Source organism: Branchiostoma lanceolatum, chromosome 6 (assembly GCF_035083965.1).
Source record: "Branchiostoma lanceolatum isolate klBraLanc5 chromosome 6, klBraLanc5.hap2, whole genome shotgun sequence".
NCBI lineage: Eukaryota > Metazoa > Chordata > Leptocardii > Amphioxiformes > Branchiostomatidae > Branchiostoma > Branchiostoma lanceolatum.
This window is the reverse complement of record NC_089727.1, coordinates 16348674-16364276: the sequence shown is the minus strand read 5'-3', so window position 1 is coordinate 16364276 and position 15603 is coordinate 16348674. Positions and strand designations below refer to the sequence as shown.

Here is a 15603-nt window from a genome sequence, read left to right as displayed (position 1 = left end):
CCTATTCTCGATTGTTCACAGTCGAACAAGGTATCGATATCTAAAGTTTGCTGTGAATAAGTGAATTTGTCAAGTTGAAGACAAACCAAACATGGGAACCACCGAATCAAAGTCGGAAGCTAAGCCGGGTTTGATGGCAAGACTAGGGTGTGCTGGATGTATCCTCTGCCCCTTAAAGAAGCTATCGAGGAAGAGGCCTAGGAAAGTCCACATTCTTGGAGAAGGCCTAGGACGTACGTCGGTGGTGTCACCTTCGACACCTCAGTCAGAATCTTTAACTCGGAGATCACAACTGCCACCTGAGATTCTTTCTTTCGCCTCTTTAATTCGCTTGGGCCATTTTGGGATGTGACCGGCACAGCACGAAAACTGATATTTAAGCCAACTTTCCGAACTACGTAAATATGTATTAAAGGTGGTTGAATATTTCAGCAGACTTTACAATTTCGGAAAGGCAACTGAAAGATAATTTTGACCTTTCCGTAGCCTTTCTTCATTACGTAAAGAGCTATTAAAGTAATTGAATTATTTCAGCAAACTTTACGATTTCGGAAAGGCAACTGAAAGACAAGTTGACCTTTCCGCAGCCTTTCCTTACTACGTTAAGAGCCATTAAAGAAATTGAATTATTTCAGCAGACTTTACGATTTTGGAAAGGCAACTGAAAGATAAAACTGACCTTTCCTTATCCTTTCCGAACAACGTAAATACCTATTTAAGACGCAGATATTTTCATAACCTTCACGCATTGCATAAATGTGACGTAAACATATCGCTTTCATAGTTTAAACATGACGTACAGTCAACATTGCAATAGTCAAAACCATACACAGTTTCCACTTCAAATTTCTCACCTTACTATAAAACTAGCAGTAATGCAAACAACATCAGTCTGCAAGTGACGGCTGAGGTGTTCTGACCAGGACAGTGACCAAGACAAGTTTCTCTTTGATTATATGATAAACTTTTAAAATGTAGAGACAACAGATATGGAATTATAGTATGTTGTGGGTAAATCTAACCAAGAATACATGATATAAAAACCATTGGATTGCTATAAGCCTGGCACTGTGTGACATTAACTGACAGTTACATGTAACAGTTCTACAGAGCCCAAGTCTGATAGACTTACCAAATATAGACTACATCTTTAAAATCTATTATAATATCACAAGGCACACAACTGCAAAGCGCGCCTCGAGGGATTATGAGCTTCTGATTGGTCCAGCGATTGCGCTCAGTCTGTGATTGGTCAGTACCCGCGTGAACACAGCGTGATCATCGCATGTGACAAAATTTCCATACCTAAGGCGCGGGAAACAAACTTGTCAGACGTGAAGCAAGGACGTGAAGGTAACCTGTACCACGGCGAAGTGGGCTTCCATCTACAGGTTACAGCCAAGTTTACATAGGTAAGAACCTTATCTGCCAGCTAGTATATGCAATGACAGTTGTGTTGCATGTATGGATGTATGGGTGTTTCACAAGTAACATGATAATATCTGCACCGCGTCTTTTGACCTCAGTAACGTTGTTCTTTCAGAACACATTTTCCTAAAGGTCACAGTCGGTGAAACAGTCAACAGCGTTGTTTGCTGGGATAAAAGACTAAAATTGCACATCCGCTTCGAGTCCAACACAAATAATTAGAAGACGACTAAATAGAGTTTGCTTGGCTGCCCCCAAAACGGGCCCAAGGTGTTGTCAATCATTAGCGTTTTTTTTTACCCTTTCTTGCCTCTGGGGTGAGGTGTCAGGGCGACGCCATTTTGGGTCATAGGTCAATCAGAGCACGACAAACCTGGTCATGCTGCATTTGCGGGAAAACTGCGGGTTTTCTGCTATACCTGATTTGTGCTAAAGAAAGCGCAAATTTTATGAACGTCCACACATTTCCCAAGTACCGTGTGTGTGTGTGGGGGGGGGGGGGGGGGGGCTAAGATTATTGAATAATTATGTACTGTATGTGTATTGCGTTAGAATCTTTTAGAAACTTCCGTCAAAATGGGGAGGGGCATCGAAAAATTGAGTGTGTACATACGTAATAAGTGGTAGGGTATGTCTAATACATACATAATGGCATGGCATCATAAAGTACATACTTTTTGGTGTTGAATTATTCAGTGTGTGTAATTGACACCAGAAACCAAGGACATTATATCCTTGTAGAAATTTAAAGTGACACTACATGTACATGTGAGTGGATGAGAAATAAATTGCAGTGATTTCTTATTCATAGGGCTATATGTACATTGTTTTCACCAAAATATAGCAACTTGCAATATGTACTAATCAAAACATTCTGATTTCACACTTCTTTAGGTGTATTCCGGTGCTCTCCTGACTGTTGAATAGGCACACCGACTGTTTGGTACTGGTTGAAGTTCTGTAGGACTTATCTGAGCTGTTGACTGTCAACTGTAAGTTTACTAAAATATTATAAAGTTTGCAAGAAATACTAGCACAAGTTATTTTATTTGTACATGTGTAATAATGTTATATCAGACTACCAGGACTATCGTTGATGAAGGTTAGACATCCAGGTAATAAGATACGCCAAAAATAATTACTCAAGCAACTGGATAAGGTTTTGTACATTATGTTGTAAAGAAACTTGAAACCTTATCCAGTTGCTTGAGTAATTATTTTTGGCGTACCAGGACTATCTGTTGTTTTCACAAACACTTAAAAGTCATTACATAGCTTTTGTTTATCAATTTATTTAATCACATATATTTTGGGAGGATTAGGTAGAAAGCAGATTGCTAACTAGTAACAATATATATTAAGGGAGCACACCCCAGTTTATTTGGGGTTTCAATTGGAGGCTGCGCACCCTCGAGTCTAGGTACTGTCTCTTCCAGGGAAGTATTCCGAAGTAAATCAACTGTGTATGGGATGAAAGCCTATCCCTTCCGCTACAGGACCAGCTGAGTTTTGTTTCTTCTACCTCTCTGATTTTGGTAAATCAGGAGACAAAAACATAATTTTCAGGTCAAATATGATGGTCAAATTTTGGCACTTTTGTGTAGGATAAAACTCGTAGAAAAAATTTCTGGGTAGAAACGACTGATGTTGTCAGAAAGAGCAAAACCTAGCGTACAGTCGAGCCAATTATAAAGAAAATTCTAGTACTTAGATTTCTTTAATCATCCACGGCGCGAGGCATGTCAGCATGACCCACAGAACGCAACAAAGGTCAATCCCGGGCCAAGGGACATTTCACCATCAACGCGGATGGATATCCGGAAGCAAGGCTCAGATCGAAACGAAATTTTCACCCAAAACACACCAATTCATACGCTTTTCAGCCATGCTAGTATCTAATATCAGTTCGAAGCACATTATGAGAAATCTAAACTCAAGCCCAGCCCCTCGAAACCCTTTAGTCACTTTTTTGTCGGGCACTTCCGTGGACCCCGGTCGCGGAAGAACTGGGGTGTGCACCGTTAACTATATATACAAGGCTAATGCGGATTGCTTAAGGGCTTCCTAGTCCAGTACTCTAGATCTTGAGTTCCCGGGAAAACTGCCTGTAACCATTTGGCATCACCAGAAATTTTAATCCCTGCTTCCCCACCAGATATCACCTACTGGAATCAAATAGAACATTTCACAGATATTCGCTGCCCCTTCTCATTTCACATGTACTAAATAAACACATGTAAATACACATACAAATAGATACAATGTAGTTCAACAGTAGTCAAGAAGTTTTATGCAATAGCACAAAGAAAGGTCAAATACTTGTCTAACATTGCCAGCTTAGTTTGCATTACACTGTAACCAATGCCGGTGCATTTTTTTCTTGCAGACCCAGGCAGAAAGGTCGAGATCAGTATCGATTTGACTCGCACACAACCAACATACCACAAATTTTGTGGTCACTGCCAGCAGCATGTACTTGGAAGTACTTTCTTCAACCACAAGCGGAAATACTACAACAAGTCAACCGGTACATGGCAACAAGATCACTGACATCCCCCCTCCCCCTCGGTGGCGGCCAGCATTCCAGACCCCGCATTTAAAAAGATTGTTATTGTCTAAAAATGTTGACACTGAAGATCAAGTAATGTTTGAAATGGTGATCAATTGCAAAAGCATGTGATTCAAGAATATGTAGCCTATATGATGTTGTTTTGTATTATATATTTTTTGGATTTGTAGACTATTTAGTAAGTATGTGTGAAGATATAAACATGAAATGTAACACTTGCAAAGATAATGTTAGTAGTAAGTCCTGTCAGTAGAAAACCACACATGTAATGGTGTTGCTTACTTAAGGGGTAATCACAAGCAGAAGCAAGTCTTCTTGTTCTGTAGTCATACTATTTTTCTGAATCCAAAATATTATTCTTGTGGCAACTTGACATTGAATTTGGACGAGGCAGCACTTGCAATATAGGGTAACACTATATAAACTTTAGCATTGTACTACTAGTTAAAGTCTTCTGGTTCTGTGGAAACTTTTATCTAAATGTTTTCTACACCGTTCCATATCTGACTCCAAGAGAAGGGCAGTTGTTGAGTTTGCATTTTAAAAGATTGTTATTGTCTAAAAATGTATTCAGTACGTATATGTGAAGATAAAAACATGAAATGTAACACTTGCAAAGACAAGTCAAGAAATAAATTGTTGGAAAGATATATTTGTTTCTGTCTTTCATTAAATATTAAGTAAAGGATGCGAAAAGACTTAGGAAAGTTTTCAGGAAATGCATGCTTTCCGACGAAAAATTTCCGTAAATATTTCTAAAAGATAGTTGTTTACTAAGCCTTTACGGACCCTAATGGCACGGAAAGGTTACGGAAATAGTGAAAGTACGGACCTAAACGCACCACTGGAAAGGTATCGTAAAGAGTACTTAAAGAATAAAAAACCGCAACCTTTAAGTAGTATTTAAGCATGCTTAAATAGTTGTTTAATAACCCTTTACGGACCCTAATGGCACGGAAAGGTTACGTAAAAAGTGCAAATACGGACCTAAACGCACTCCCGGAAAGGACACGTAAAGGACAACTTTACGTACTCGGAAAGGTATCGTAAAGAGACCTAAAAGAATGAAAAACCGCATTCTTTACGTAGCATTTAAGCATGCTTAAATATCGTTTTTCGTGCTGTGCGGTTTCCGTCACAAGCACCCATCCATCCCGTGTGAGTATAAAAGACCATATAAGTGCTCGGCAGTCAGAAAATGTTCAAACTTCCATCCCAACATCTGCCAAGAGATTAGCGCTTGGCATATTTTAGTACCCAGCTTCGCAATTTCTCAAAACGTCCAGTGTTTGTCAGTACATGTACATTGTTAACCACCTGTATGTATCGTTCTGTAGGTGTGCGTCTTGTAGCACCCTTCAAGACACCTGTTTCTCTGGAGTCCGAGAGCTCGGAGGCCGAGAGCTCGGAGGCCGAGAGCTTACTCGAGGCGGAGAGCTTAGAGGCCGAGAGCTTAGAGGCCGAGAGCTTAGAGGCGGAGAGCTTAGAGGCGGAGAGCTTAGAGGCCGAGAGCTTAGAGGCGGAGAGCTTAGAGGCGGAGAGCTTAGAGGCGGAGAGCTTAGAGGCGGAGAGCTTAGAGGCGGAGAGCTTAGAGGCCGAGAGCTTAGAGGCGGAGAGCTTAGAGGCGGAGAGCTTAGAGGCGGAGAGCTTTGAGGCGGAGAGCTCAGAGGCGGAGAGCTTTGAGGCCGAGAGCTCAGAGGCCGATCGCGAGAGCTCAGAGGCCGAGAGCCACATATGTATCCCCGTGTCACCATTGTCGGCACTCGACACAAGGATGTTTAGCGCCAATCCCACCGTCGTGGGAACGACAAAATCGAGCACCCAAGGACCGTCACGCCCGAAAGTCATCAAGATTCAAGTCGCAGAAGCGGGGAAGGAAAATAGAGATATTTGCCCGTGCACGCCTATCGATGATTCCCAATGCCACTTACGATCGACGGGATTGATTTATAATTACATGGACTGGCGTGGAAAGGAATGGAATGTACATTAAGGTAAGTCCCTTTTTGATGGCTCGATACATACCGGTCAAGTTAAGTCATACATATAACACAGCAGCAAGTTAATCTTGTGGATGACATTCTCTGCAGACTCAATATGCGAGAGGGCTAGATTTTCAAAATAACCACCATAAACATTGTAAAGATTTGAAGCGACAAAACATGGTATCACAGCCATGCAAGCCGGCTTTTCATTCTGTATTCAAGACTAGTATCTGACTTACGTCAACTCCCCAAGCAGAGGTTCGGCTCCGGCTTGTTTTTGGCGACGCCTCAGGGGCGAGCCTAATGGTATAGTATTGTGTGCAGTCTGCAAGAATTCTAGGAATTGTACAGGAATGTGTCCACAGGAATGTCAGGAATTTGGTAGAGAATGTGATCAACTGATGTAATCTATGCAAATGAGGTCATTATTTGCATGTGGGCTAAAAAGCGGAAACACTAACAGAGTCCACCGTCGCCATGGCAACGTCATTTTACGATGCCAATCTTGTTGACGTTGTCTTTGACACTGCATGGCGACACAGATTTGAAAAAAGGGGAAAATAGAAAACTCGACAAAAACGTTGGCGACCAAATTGTTGCTAGTTTTACATGGACTTTTACAACTATCAAACTACGGTCAAGCCTATACCCCACCAGTGTCACTTCCACAGGAACAAAGCTACAATACGATATATTTTCACATTTTGATAACACTTTCTCGTCATGTTGACCATCTCTGGGGGGAATCTTTCTTTTCTTTTCAAAATCACTCATCAGGCGAAAATTAATGAGCGCGCTGTCATCCATAAAATTTACTTGCTGTGGCCAAATGCATATGGTTTGATTTGTTTTGTTTTATCTACTGCTAGTAGTTCATGCTACACATATATGTATGCCATCTCAGTTACAAACTTTGGATGGAGAGCTTCAAGTATAACGATAGGAAACCTTTACGCCTACGGACCATTGTATGATAAATCAACAAGCGGGCTTTTGAGTATTTCGGTAATCATTGAGTTTATCAGGTTGTATGTTGTTTTTGCCGCCATCCCTGCAATTAACAGTTTTTACATTACCCTGCTGAATCTTAAATTGGCAAGCCAATATTCAAAAGTTTCGAATTAAAAGGCTGTCGAATTCATGGTAGCGTTAAGTGCTCTATCAGCCATACAAAGGTCAAAGGTCTCGTATATCTATCATGACTAATCATTCAAGTCAATACATATAGAGCTGTTGAGATCTACTCCGAATATACAAGGCACTATAAAGTAATACTGTAAATGCAGAAATGTTCGCGGTGGTTTTATGTTCGCGGTTTTCGCGGCGAACATTTTTGTCCAATACTGTAGCAGTATGACTTTAGCGCTTAGCTTCCGTGAACTTAAAACCTGCACCAACACTCCATTTTCGCCTTTAATGGCGCTAAATACCACGCGAACTTAAATGCGTTTACCGTACCCTGGGTATAGACTATATTGTGCCCTTGACCGCTAAACAATGAGTTTCAAACCACTGTAAGCCTTAGTGTAAGGACAAAGATGCAATACGTGGTGATCGTGCGTTCATCTGATACTTTTTTACTTCCTTGTGACGTAACGACGTCGATCAAGATTGTTGACTTTATGACTCATCTAACGTTGACGTTGCCGGGAGCATTGTTAACATGTTGGTTTATTCAGGTCTCACAGCAACGCTGACGTACTTCTATAAACTTTACTGAGAGCTATAGAAGGGAAGAAATCTGATACTATTTATGAAACTACGAAAACAACGAAGGGAACAACACCCCTAAAGAAACATGATGGTGGTTTAAAAGTTTATTTGAACGTGCACACGGCAGGAAACATGCATAAAAGCTGCACAGTTCATTGATAGTTCAAATCGTTGTACATAAAAAGACTACTAGTATCAAGTGCACTTATACATGAGTCTGTCCATTTTTACGTCTCGAAAATACATGTACTTCGCAACCCGGAAATAAGGAGAAAGCCCTTGGTTGGAGTCAGACCAAAATTCGAAGAAGTCAGGGGTAATACGTTTTTGATAAACAGCTTTTGACGTCAAACGGCCGAACAGGAGCTAAATAGCGAGACATTAAGGTGCAAACCAAAGCAGCCCCTCCTTTTCTATCGGCATTGTTCCACACAGGTGCGTAGGAGTGTTTTTGTATGGTCAGGCCCTCACCTTTGTTGGCTATCAGTGACGTAGGCCGGATGTGGGCGGGGCGAAAGAGGCTGGACCGCCGCTTTGAGTCCAAATTTGTTCATTTCTTTTCCGAGTGGTTGCGGGCGTAGGTAGGTGATCCTGTTTTCTTATACATTGTTAGAAAATTCCAGAACTGTATAGTCAATAGACGTATTTTTGGTAGTATTCTTCCAAAGTATTACTCACATCTTACTGATATAATACTGACATTCTATTTAGCTTGGTGGTCCTTGATAATGAGGAGCCGGACACTGAGATTTCATTTACTGGCACTGGCGCTGGTCTCTGAAACTTTCCGCTAATATTGCACGGTCCCCTTTCGTAGACACATGTCTGAACAGTGGATAAAACGTCACCCAGGCAGACGTTGTCACCAGTTAAATGTAGACTGTTAGGTTGGCCGGGCATATAAATTCTTGCTCGTGTCGAACTCTAGCATTAAAGTCTAGAGTTGCATGTCCTTAATTTAGTATTTTCAAGGCTCCCGTGTTATACCCTCTTACTTTCACACATTTGACAGGATAGATTAGGTGACGTGATCAACTGGTTATCTCCTTCGAAAATGATGGACACTTAAGATTCAACAAAAGATTACCAAACATTTAAATAGATCAGTAACCCTTGTAACACTGTATAAACGACGAGGGGTACAGTACCTCTGGAACGTAAGTGTGACCCGAAAACATACACTGTCCCCTAAAATGTGTTATGCTCACTCTTCTGTTAACTGACAGACTTACATGTTCCGGTGTACAATTTCTAATCTGAGTTCTGATTTGTTTTTTTCCTTTCCTGTCGGCATGTTGGTATGTTATTGAAATAAAGATAAGCGATAGTCCTAACAAGAAAGCAAACGTTGGTCAGTCTTGTGTGTCGACATGTGATACGGCATGTGACGTCATGCCCCACCCTGGCGCGTCAGTATGTTGACCCATGTAAAGGCGGATCATGTATTGGCGGGAAATTTGAAAAATCCAACTTTGAACCGTCTAATCAATAATATGGAATATTCCCCTGTTAATTCAGATGTGCGAAGATGTCGTCTGTGAATTGCCCTGCCTTTCGTCTGCTTCTGACGCCTACTGCGAATGCACGACGACCGTCCAGAACATACCTCACCGAGCGGAGACTAAAACACATCATATTCTTCACATGTTTACTGGTACGTGTGTTTCTCATTGTTTCCTGCTACATATGTGATTTCCTCATTCGGAGTCAGCTAGTCACGTTGTAATATCTGCAACACATGTAAGTTTTCCTTTTTTCATTCACACGAGATCACAACAGTTCTAGTTAACCATGACCTACACCTGTTGGCTTTGGTATTTGCTGTTGATAGACAGAAAATTTGAAACTTCAACTTACCGAGTTAATCTTTTTTTTTCTTACAGATTGTAGCTTTCATGCCCTCTGCGGTCAGTGCTGCAAAAACATGCAGGACAAGGCAGTATCTTGACGGAGAACAGTGTAAAAGTTGTTCAAACCGAGTAAGTATCCACAAAATAAAAATTTTGACTCTCCCGCCACAAACACACATTGTCTTGTCCCACTTCCAGAGACACAAATACGTATACAGCTATTCCAGAGTATACATATATTCAAGGGCGATGTAGAAATCTCTGTCAGTGTTTTACTATGGAACATTATAATGATTATGATTTTGCTAGTATCAGTGTCACAATGAAATCTCAAACACTAACGAACTGCCTTTTTTCTACAAAGGGCTGCGAACCTGGTCAGAGAATACTACAACGGTGCGTGTCCGGTAAAGATGTGGTGTGCGAAGATTGCAGCCCTTTGGCGGAGGGATACACCTGTGAGAAGGGTGTTGAGCGGACCTGTGTGCTGTGTGACGTCCAGGGGAAGAAAACCGTCAGAGCATGCAACAAATTTTCACAAACCGTTTGCGGTGGATGTTTAGAAGGGTACGTTGGCTATATTGATTTTAAGCTAGCTAGAAACGCATGTTTTCAAATAGTAAATCCTAAGCTTTCGCATGGTTTTCAAACACATATTTGAACTGTAACCTGTGTTTCAACCACTTTTACGACCAAATTTCCAATGATAACTCAAAAACATATGCCTCTCCCTCCTCCTCGTGTGGTCATGTCGCATCGGGTAGTCTAACGCTTCTGTCTCGTTTTTCAGATTCTTTGCGCAAGCCACGTCTTGGGGGAAAGTTAATTGCATTCACTGCGACTTCGACAAAACAAACAACACCGACTGCCCTGTAAAGGTCGTGGTCAAGAAACCAAGTGGTAAGGGGTTTGGTTTCGTAAGGTGAATTGATTGATTGCCTCCTTTGGCTGTTTGATCGAGCGAACGAGTGATTGGTTGATAGGTTGATTGATTGATTGGTTGATTGATTGATTGATTGATTGGTTGGTTGGTTGGTTGATTTATTGATTTATTGATTGGTTGGTTATTTGGTTGGTTGGTTGACTGATTGATTGATTGGTTGGTTGATTGATTGCTTGATGGATTGATGGATTGCTGGATTGATGTTGTAGCTGATAAGTTGTACTCCTCCGTAGATCCCGGAGCATCAGAGGAAGTATCACAGCAGCAAACGCATCCGCAGTCCCCTGCAATGTATGCCATGGTCGCCATGAGCGTGACGTTTGGAGCTGTCATGTTTCTGCTACTCATCACCGCTATTCTGTCCACCAGACTCGGCCTGTGGCAGAAGATAAAAGATCAGTTGAAAAGACGAAAGAGCCCACAGCTGTCGGACAGCTTTGACCCAGAGAATGGCACAGGTAGGATAGAGAACAACAGAATCCTTCAGGGCACATGTACATGTATTTGTATTTATTGACAATGAGACAAATCATTGCACTGAGTCAACCTAGGTAGCTCTCGCTGGAAACGGCTGACCCACAAATACAAACATACAACTTATATACATAACCTGCAGTAAAATCATTACACTATCATAATACATACATAGTTAATACAATACAATACAATGCATAATAATACAGTATAAATTATAAAATCATTGGACTCAATAACTACCATGCAAATATGTGAGAACATTGTCATAATAAAATCGTAGGGGGAACGGTCTAGTATAATCTAAAGCATTGAGGTAGAATAGATGAAAGGTTGATTGATGAGGTAAATTTAAATGTGTATAATCATTACACGTTTTACGTTGATGTAAGTTAGACATCCAGGTAGTAAGATACGCCAAAAATAATTACTCAAGCAACTGGATAAGATTTTGAAACAGACGTTTCAGACAGCATCCACTGTCTTTCGTCAGTGACTAACGATAGGACTGAGAACACCAGGTTTTATACCAAAACTCTGAATAGGCATGTTGATGAGGTTAAGACAATTTAGGATGTCTTGAAGTAGTCTTTAAAAGAAGATTAATTCAAGACAAAGCTTTGTGCCAATAGTTCAAAAGATTTTAGTACATTGCACGTTTTGCTTGTTGACATTCATAAATTAATTTTGAAGTGTTATTAACTGCCATTGATGTCATTATTGCTTCTGTGCATTGCAGGTACAAGTAAGACAGATGCACTTGAGGCCTGTGAAACACCTGGAGCCAACAGTGCTGAGAATCCCGGTGAACTTGACATTGGTTATCATCAGGGACACTTTGTTGCACAGCCAGCTTCTGCAGCTGGTAAGTCACGTATAAATTAAGATATTTCAGTTTCAATGTATGAGCATATTTCAGTGTGAATGATGGATACATTATTGTATACTTTATACCACTTTGTATCGTATATTGTAGTGCTCTATGAACTGTCAAAAACATTGTTTTCTTGATACTTTGAACTATTTCTGTCTGTTGAACATCATTTTTCTTTGTGCAGTCAAATGTCATTGTCTTCCTAGTCTGGCTAACAGAAGTAGTAGTAGTATTGTGTATTCATTATCAATATCGCATAAGCCAATGTGGGCTGTTACACTGTAAATGCTTATTTGTCTTTAAGCATTCATTACGTACGTTGGATTTTAAGTTTACAAATATTCTCCACAGTCCTTGCGATACCAGACTTCCCGTGGCCAGAGCTACCACGTGACAACATCGAAGGAAGCAGCAGTGCACACCAAAAGTTGTTGGACAAATCAGACAAGTCCAAAGAACTGGAGGGCACGTCTTCTCCGTTCAGAATCACAGACGATGAGATTCCGGAGGATGTCTTCGTCTTTCCGGGGCCCGAAGTCATCCGAAAAGATTCCGAGAGTTCAGAAAGTCTTCCATCGTCACCTGTTGTTGTTTTAGCCGGTATGTTACGATGAACTTCTAATGTATTGTTCGGCCATAGTTATTAGAAAATAATCGTTTTTACCTAATCAAAAAAATCATTTTCTAATATATGGCAACTTCATAGATATCAATTTGTGCGAACGTGCGTTTGTAGCTTTGATCATTATGCACATGAAAAACATAGTTTCATTGCAGTGTTATGTACCAAAGTGCTGTATTTTATCTTTGAAAAAAATCATATCAAGGGCAATAAAACTTTATGACCTCATCCATATGGTCAAAAAAAATCAGATTTAGAATTCTTTCATGACCAGCTGTCAATATTCAGTACAGCTACAGTTCTTTCTTAATCTGTTAATGAGAAAACAATGACAAGGCAACATGCCAATTTAGCCAGGGAGGAAACATTAATGAGAAAGGGGCTAAACTTGAAATATCCAACACTGGAATGTTGGGACTTACTTAAATTTTCATAATGCCTTCTTTCTTCATAATGCCAAGCATCTTTCATAATGTCATTTTCCAAAACATGTACATATATCTGCCCTTTTTCATGCTAAGAATCTACACTGCCAGTAGTGCACTGTTGTGATCCTGTATTATAGAGTCTGATAAGCATTGCAAAGACAAAATAAGACATAGATATAAATTGGTAGATAACTAGAATATTAATACATGAATTTTTTTGTTTCATCAGGTCAAACAGCCCAAGTCTATAAGAGTACCAAGCGGACACCCGGCAGTAACCAGACAGCCAATGCCTACAGGACGAAACTTGCCAAATATATCCATCGTGCATATGGTGGGTATATGCAGTTTCTTTTGTGTTTTTAGATTTTGTTGATGATATATTGTATATCTACTATAATGATTAACACAGATATCGCAGTAGCTATTAACCATTGTCCTCTATATCTAAGATGGATTTGTAGCAATCATTCATACTTTATGTTAATCAAAATTGTATACTTTCCCTGTGGCTTGCCTTTATAAAGGCAATTCATGGCAGATAGACTGGTGTGGTCGGCAGTCGTGCATGGACTTGACCCCCCCCCCCGGGGTCGACCTATGATGATGATGATGATGATGATGATGATGATGATGATGATGATGATGATGATGATGATGATGAAAGGCAAAGCAACGACACTAAACTGATAGTTCCATATCTGTTACAGAGATACCGCTGAGACACGACTGGTTCAACTTTGACCGACAGCAGCATCTATCAGCTAAGCTGGACCAAATACCCCCTGCAGCCTCCTTACCCAACTGGAGGACGTTTTTCGAGACCCTCGGTCACCTAGAGAAGCTTGACATGGACTCTGTGAACAACACCCGGGTAGACAGCCCGACTCTTGCACTGTTTAAGGTCCTAGAAACTAGAAATTTCATGAACATGTTAACAGTTGGACACGTTTTAGAGGCCTTAGACAAAACAAAGTTTACTGGACTTGTAGACTATCTGTGTGACGAGATTATGAACACAGACTTTAGTGAGCACACTCAAATAGAAGTTGATGAAGGGTCAGAATCATAGACAGCAACTTAAGTAGAGTATGTGTAAAAGAAATATGTAAACGTTTGTATATAACTTAAGGCCATTACAGTATTACTTGTGCTATACGATCGAATATATCCTATAAATGTTGTGACCGGAACTTGCAACTGACAAGACAAGCCATTGTCAAAGCAAGACATTTTCTATGATCCTGAGTTTAGAGGACATTGTTAACTTGTTGTTTTGGACTGTTATGTGAGTTTATGTCATTGTGAGACATGGGGCGTTGCTGAACTACTGCTTTTTTTGCTCGAGATTCAAGATGTACAGTGTACAGTCATATTGTATATATATAGTACATGAGTAGCAGTATTGTCTATACATGTATGTAGTTTAGTACATTTTATATCTTTGATACATGTTATGAGCAGCAAACATTAAACAAAACGTGCATTGTGGTTATTTTTCTGGGCTAAACTGTTATCAGAGTTTGTGTGAGAGAGAGAGAGAGAGAGAGAGAGAGAGAGAGAGAGAGAGAGAGAGAGAGAGAGAGGATTATGAACTGAGCGGCGTATTACTTATCATAGTAAAAGAGGGATTTTGATTCAGACTTGGTGTTTACCTAAAGGCAATGTGTTGGTCCAACTGATGGTAAAACTGGTGTTAATGTTTTTTTAAAGTTCCAGAACTTTAGATTTCAGAGCGAACACGCGAAGTCCACATGGTTAGGAGGGGAATCTCCATGACGTTGCCGTAATGACGTGGCCAATTGGACGATATTTGCTAATCGTTTTGACATTGTTCCAAACAAAAGTTACAACTTCTTCGAATAGGAGGAAATAGACCGAGCAGAGAAACATTACCCCTAAGCACGTGGTAGCGGAATTTTCCGTTGCTGGCAACCCAGAGGAGTTTGTTGTTTTGTTCCGGTAACACGGCACGGCACAAAGACCTGAGGGTAGCGGGTCAGGGGCAAATGTAATCTAAGACATGTAAAAGGACGACAAGTGTTCGTTTTAGCGAAGGATAACTAACTATATAGCATTCTCTGAATTGCTCTTGAAACTGACAAATCACTCGTCACATATTCAATCTATTAGAGACATGGAAAAATAGTCGACAAGGCACAGGGTGAGCTGTTTACTCGCCCCAAGCCTGTTTGTTTACAACTATGCAAAGTAGACGACCTTCATGCCCCTTCATGAAAATCTAGAAGCACATTGGCTGGGAAAGATTGACCTTTGATCCAGACCTATCAATTACGTCGAGATGGGCGTGAAGTCTAGAATAGTGCCACAACATACATAAGATACATTAGAGTTTATCTATTTTTGCCTATTAACCTTTTTACTGTCAAACTGACATCATTTTCTAGACGTCCCATTGTCAAAGGATGAGTAAAGCGTGTATAGAATTTTATGGTCTGAGGTAGAATACAATTACCTTAATTCTTTGTAACAAAGTTCTAAACGTTCATTTGTTGGTGCCATTACACTATGTGAGCGCACTTGTGTCCCCTCAAAGAGACGGCATTTTAAAAGGAAATGCCGTGGTGCTGTGAAACACCGGACACAACTTTGCTCATACAGTACTTGTCGTTGTAGTTGGCACAAGGCTTCTTTCTATATATGTAGGCTTGCTATTTGTTTACAGCTCGTTTTATTAGTTTTACCGTGATTCTTGT

At 40.5% G+C, this 15603-nt stretch overlaps 2 protein-coding genes and 1 long non-coding RNA gene across 3 annotated transcripts; all 3 read left to right on the top strand.

Moving 5' to 3' along the window:
• Positions 1–1918: 1918 nt before the first annotated feature.
• On the top strand, positions 1919–4647 carry LOC136436859 (uncharacterized). Its single transcript, XR_010756098.1, has 2 exons — positions 1919–2420; positions 3815–4647. It is a non-coding gene; the product is annotated as an uncharacterized lncRNA (long non-coding RNA).
• Positions 4648–4790: 143 nt separating this feature from the next.
• Positions 4791–5990, top strand: LOC136437514 (uncharacterized abhydrolase domain-containing protein DDB_G0269086-like). The gene is made up of 2 exons (XM_066432128.1): positions 4791–4821; positions 5335–5990. Exons 1-2 carry the CDS (start codon positions 4791–4793, stop codon positions 5988–5990), a joined length of 687 nt encoding a protein of 228 aa, XP_066288225.1.
• A 2217-nt stretch (positions 5991–8207) lies between these two features.
• LOC136436858 (uncharacterized) lies at positions 8208–14379 on the top strand. Its single transcript, XM_066431239.1, has 10 exons — positions 8208–8276; positions 9214–9349; positions 9579–9674; positions 9910–10112; positions 10336–10445; positions 10722–10946; positions 11702–11827; positions 12188–12436; positions 13116–13220; positions 13597–14379. Exons 2-10 carry the CDS (start codon positions 9224–9226, stop codon positions 13956–13958), a joined length of 1602 nt encoding a protein of 533 aa, XP_066287336.1. The 5' UTR covers positions 8208–8276; positions 9214–9223; the 3' UTR covers positions 13959–14379.
• The last annotated feature ends 1224 nt before the right edge of the window (positions 14380–15603 follow it).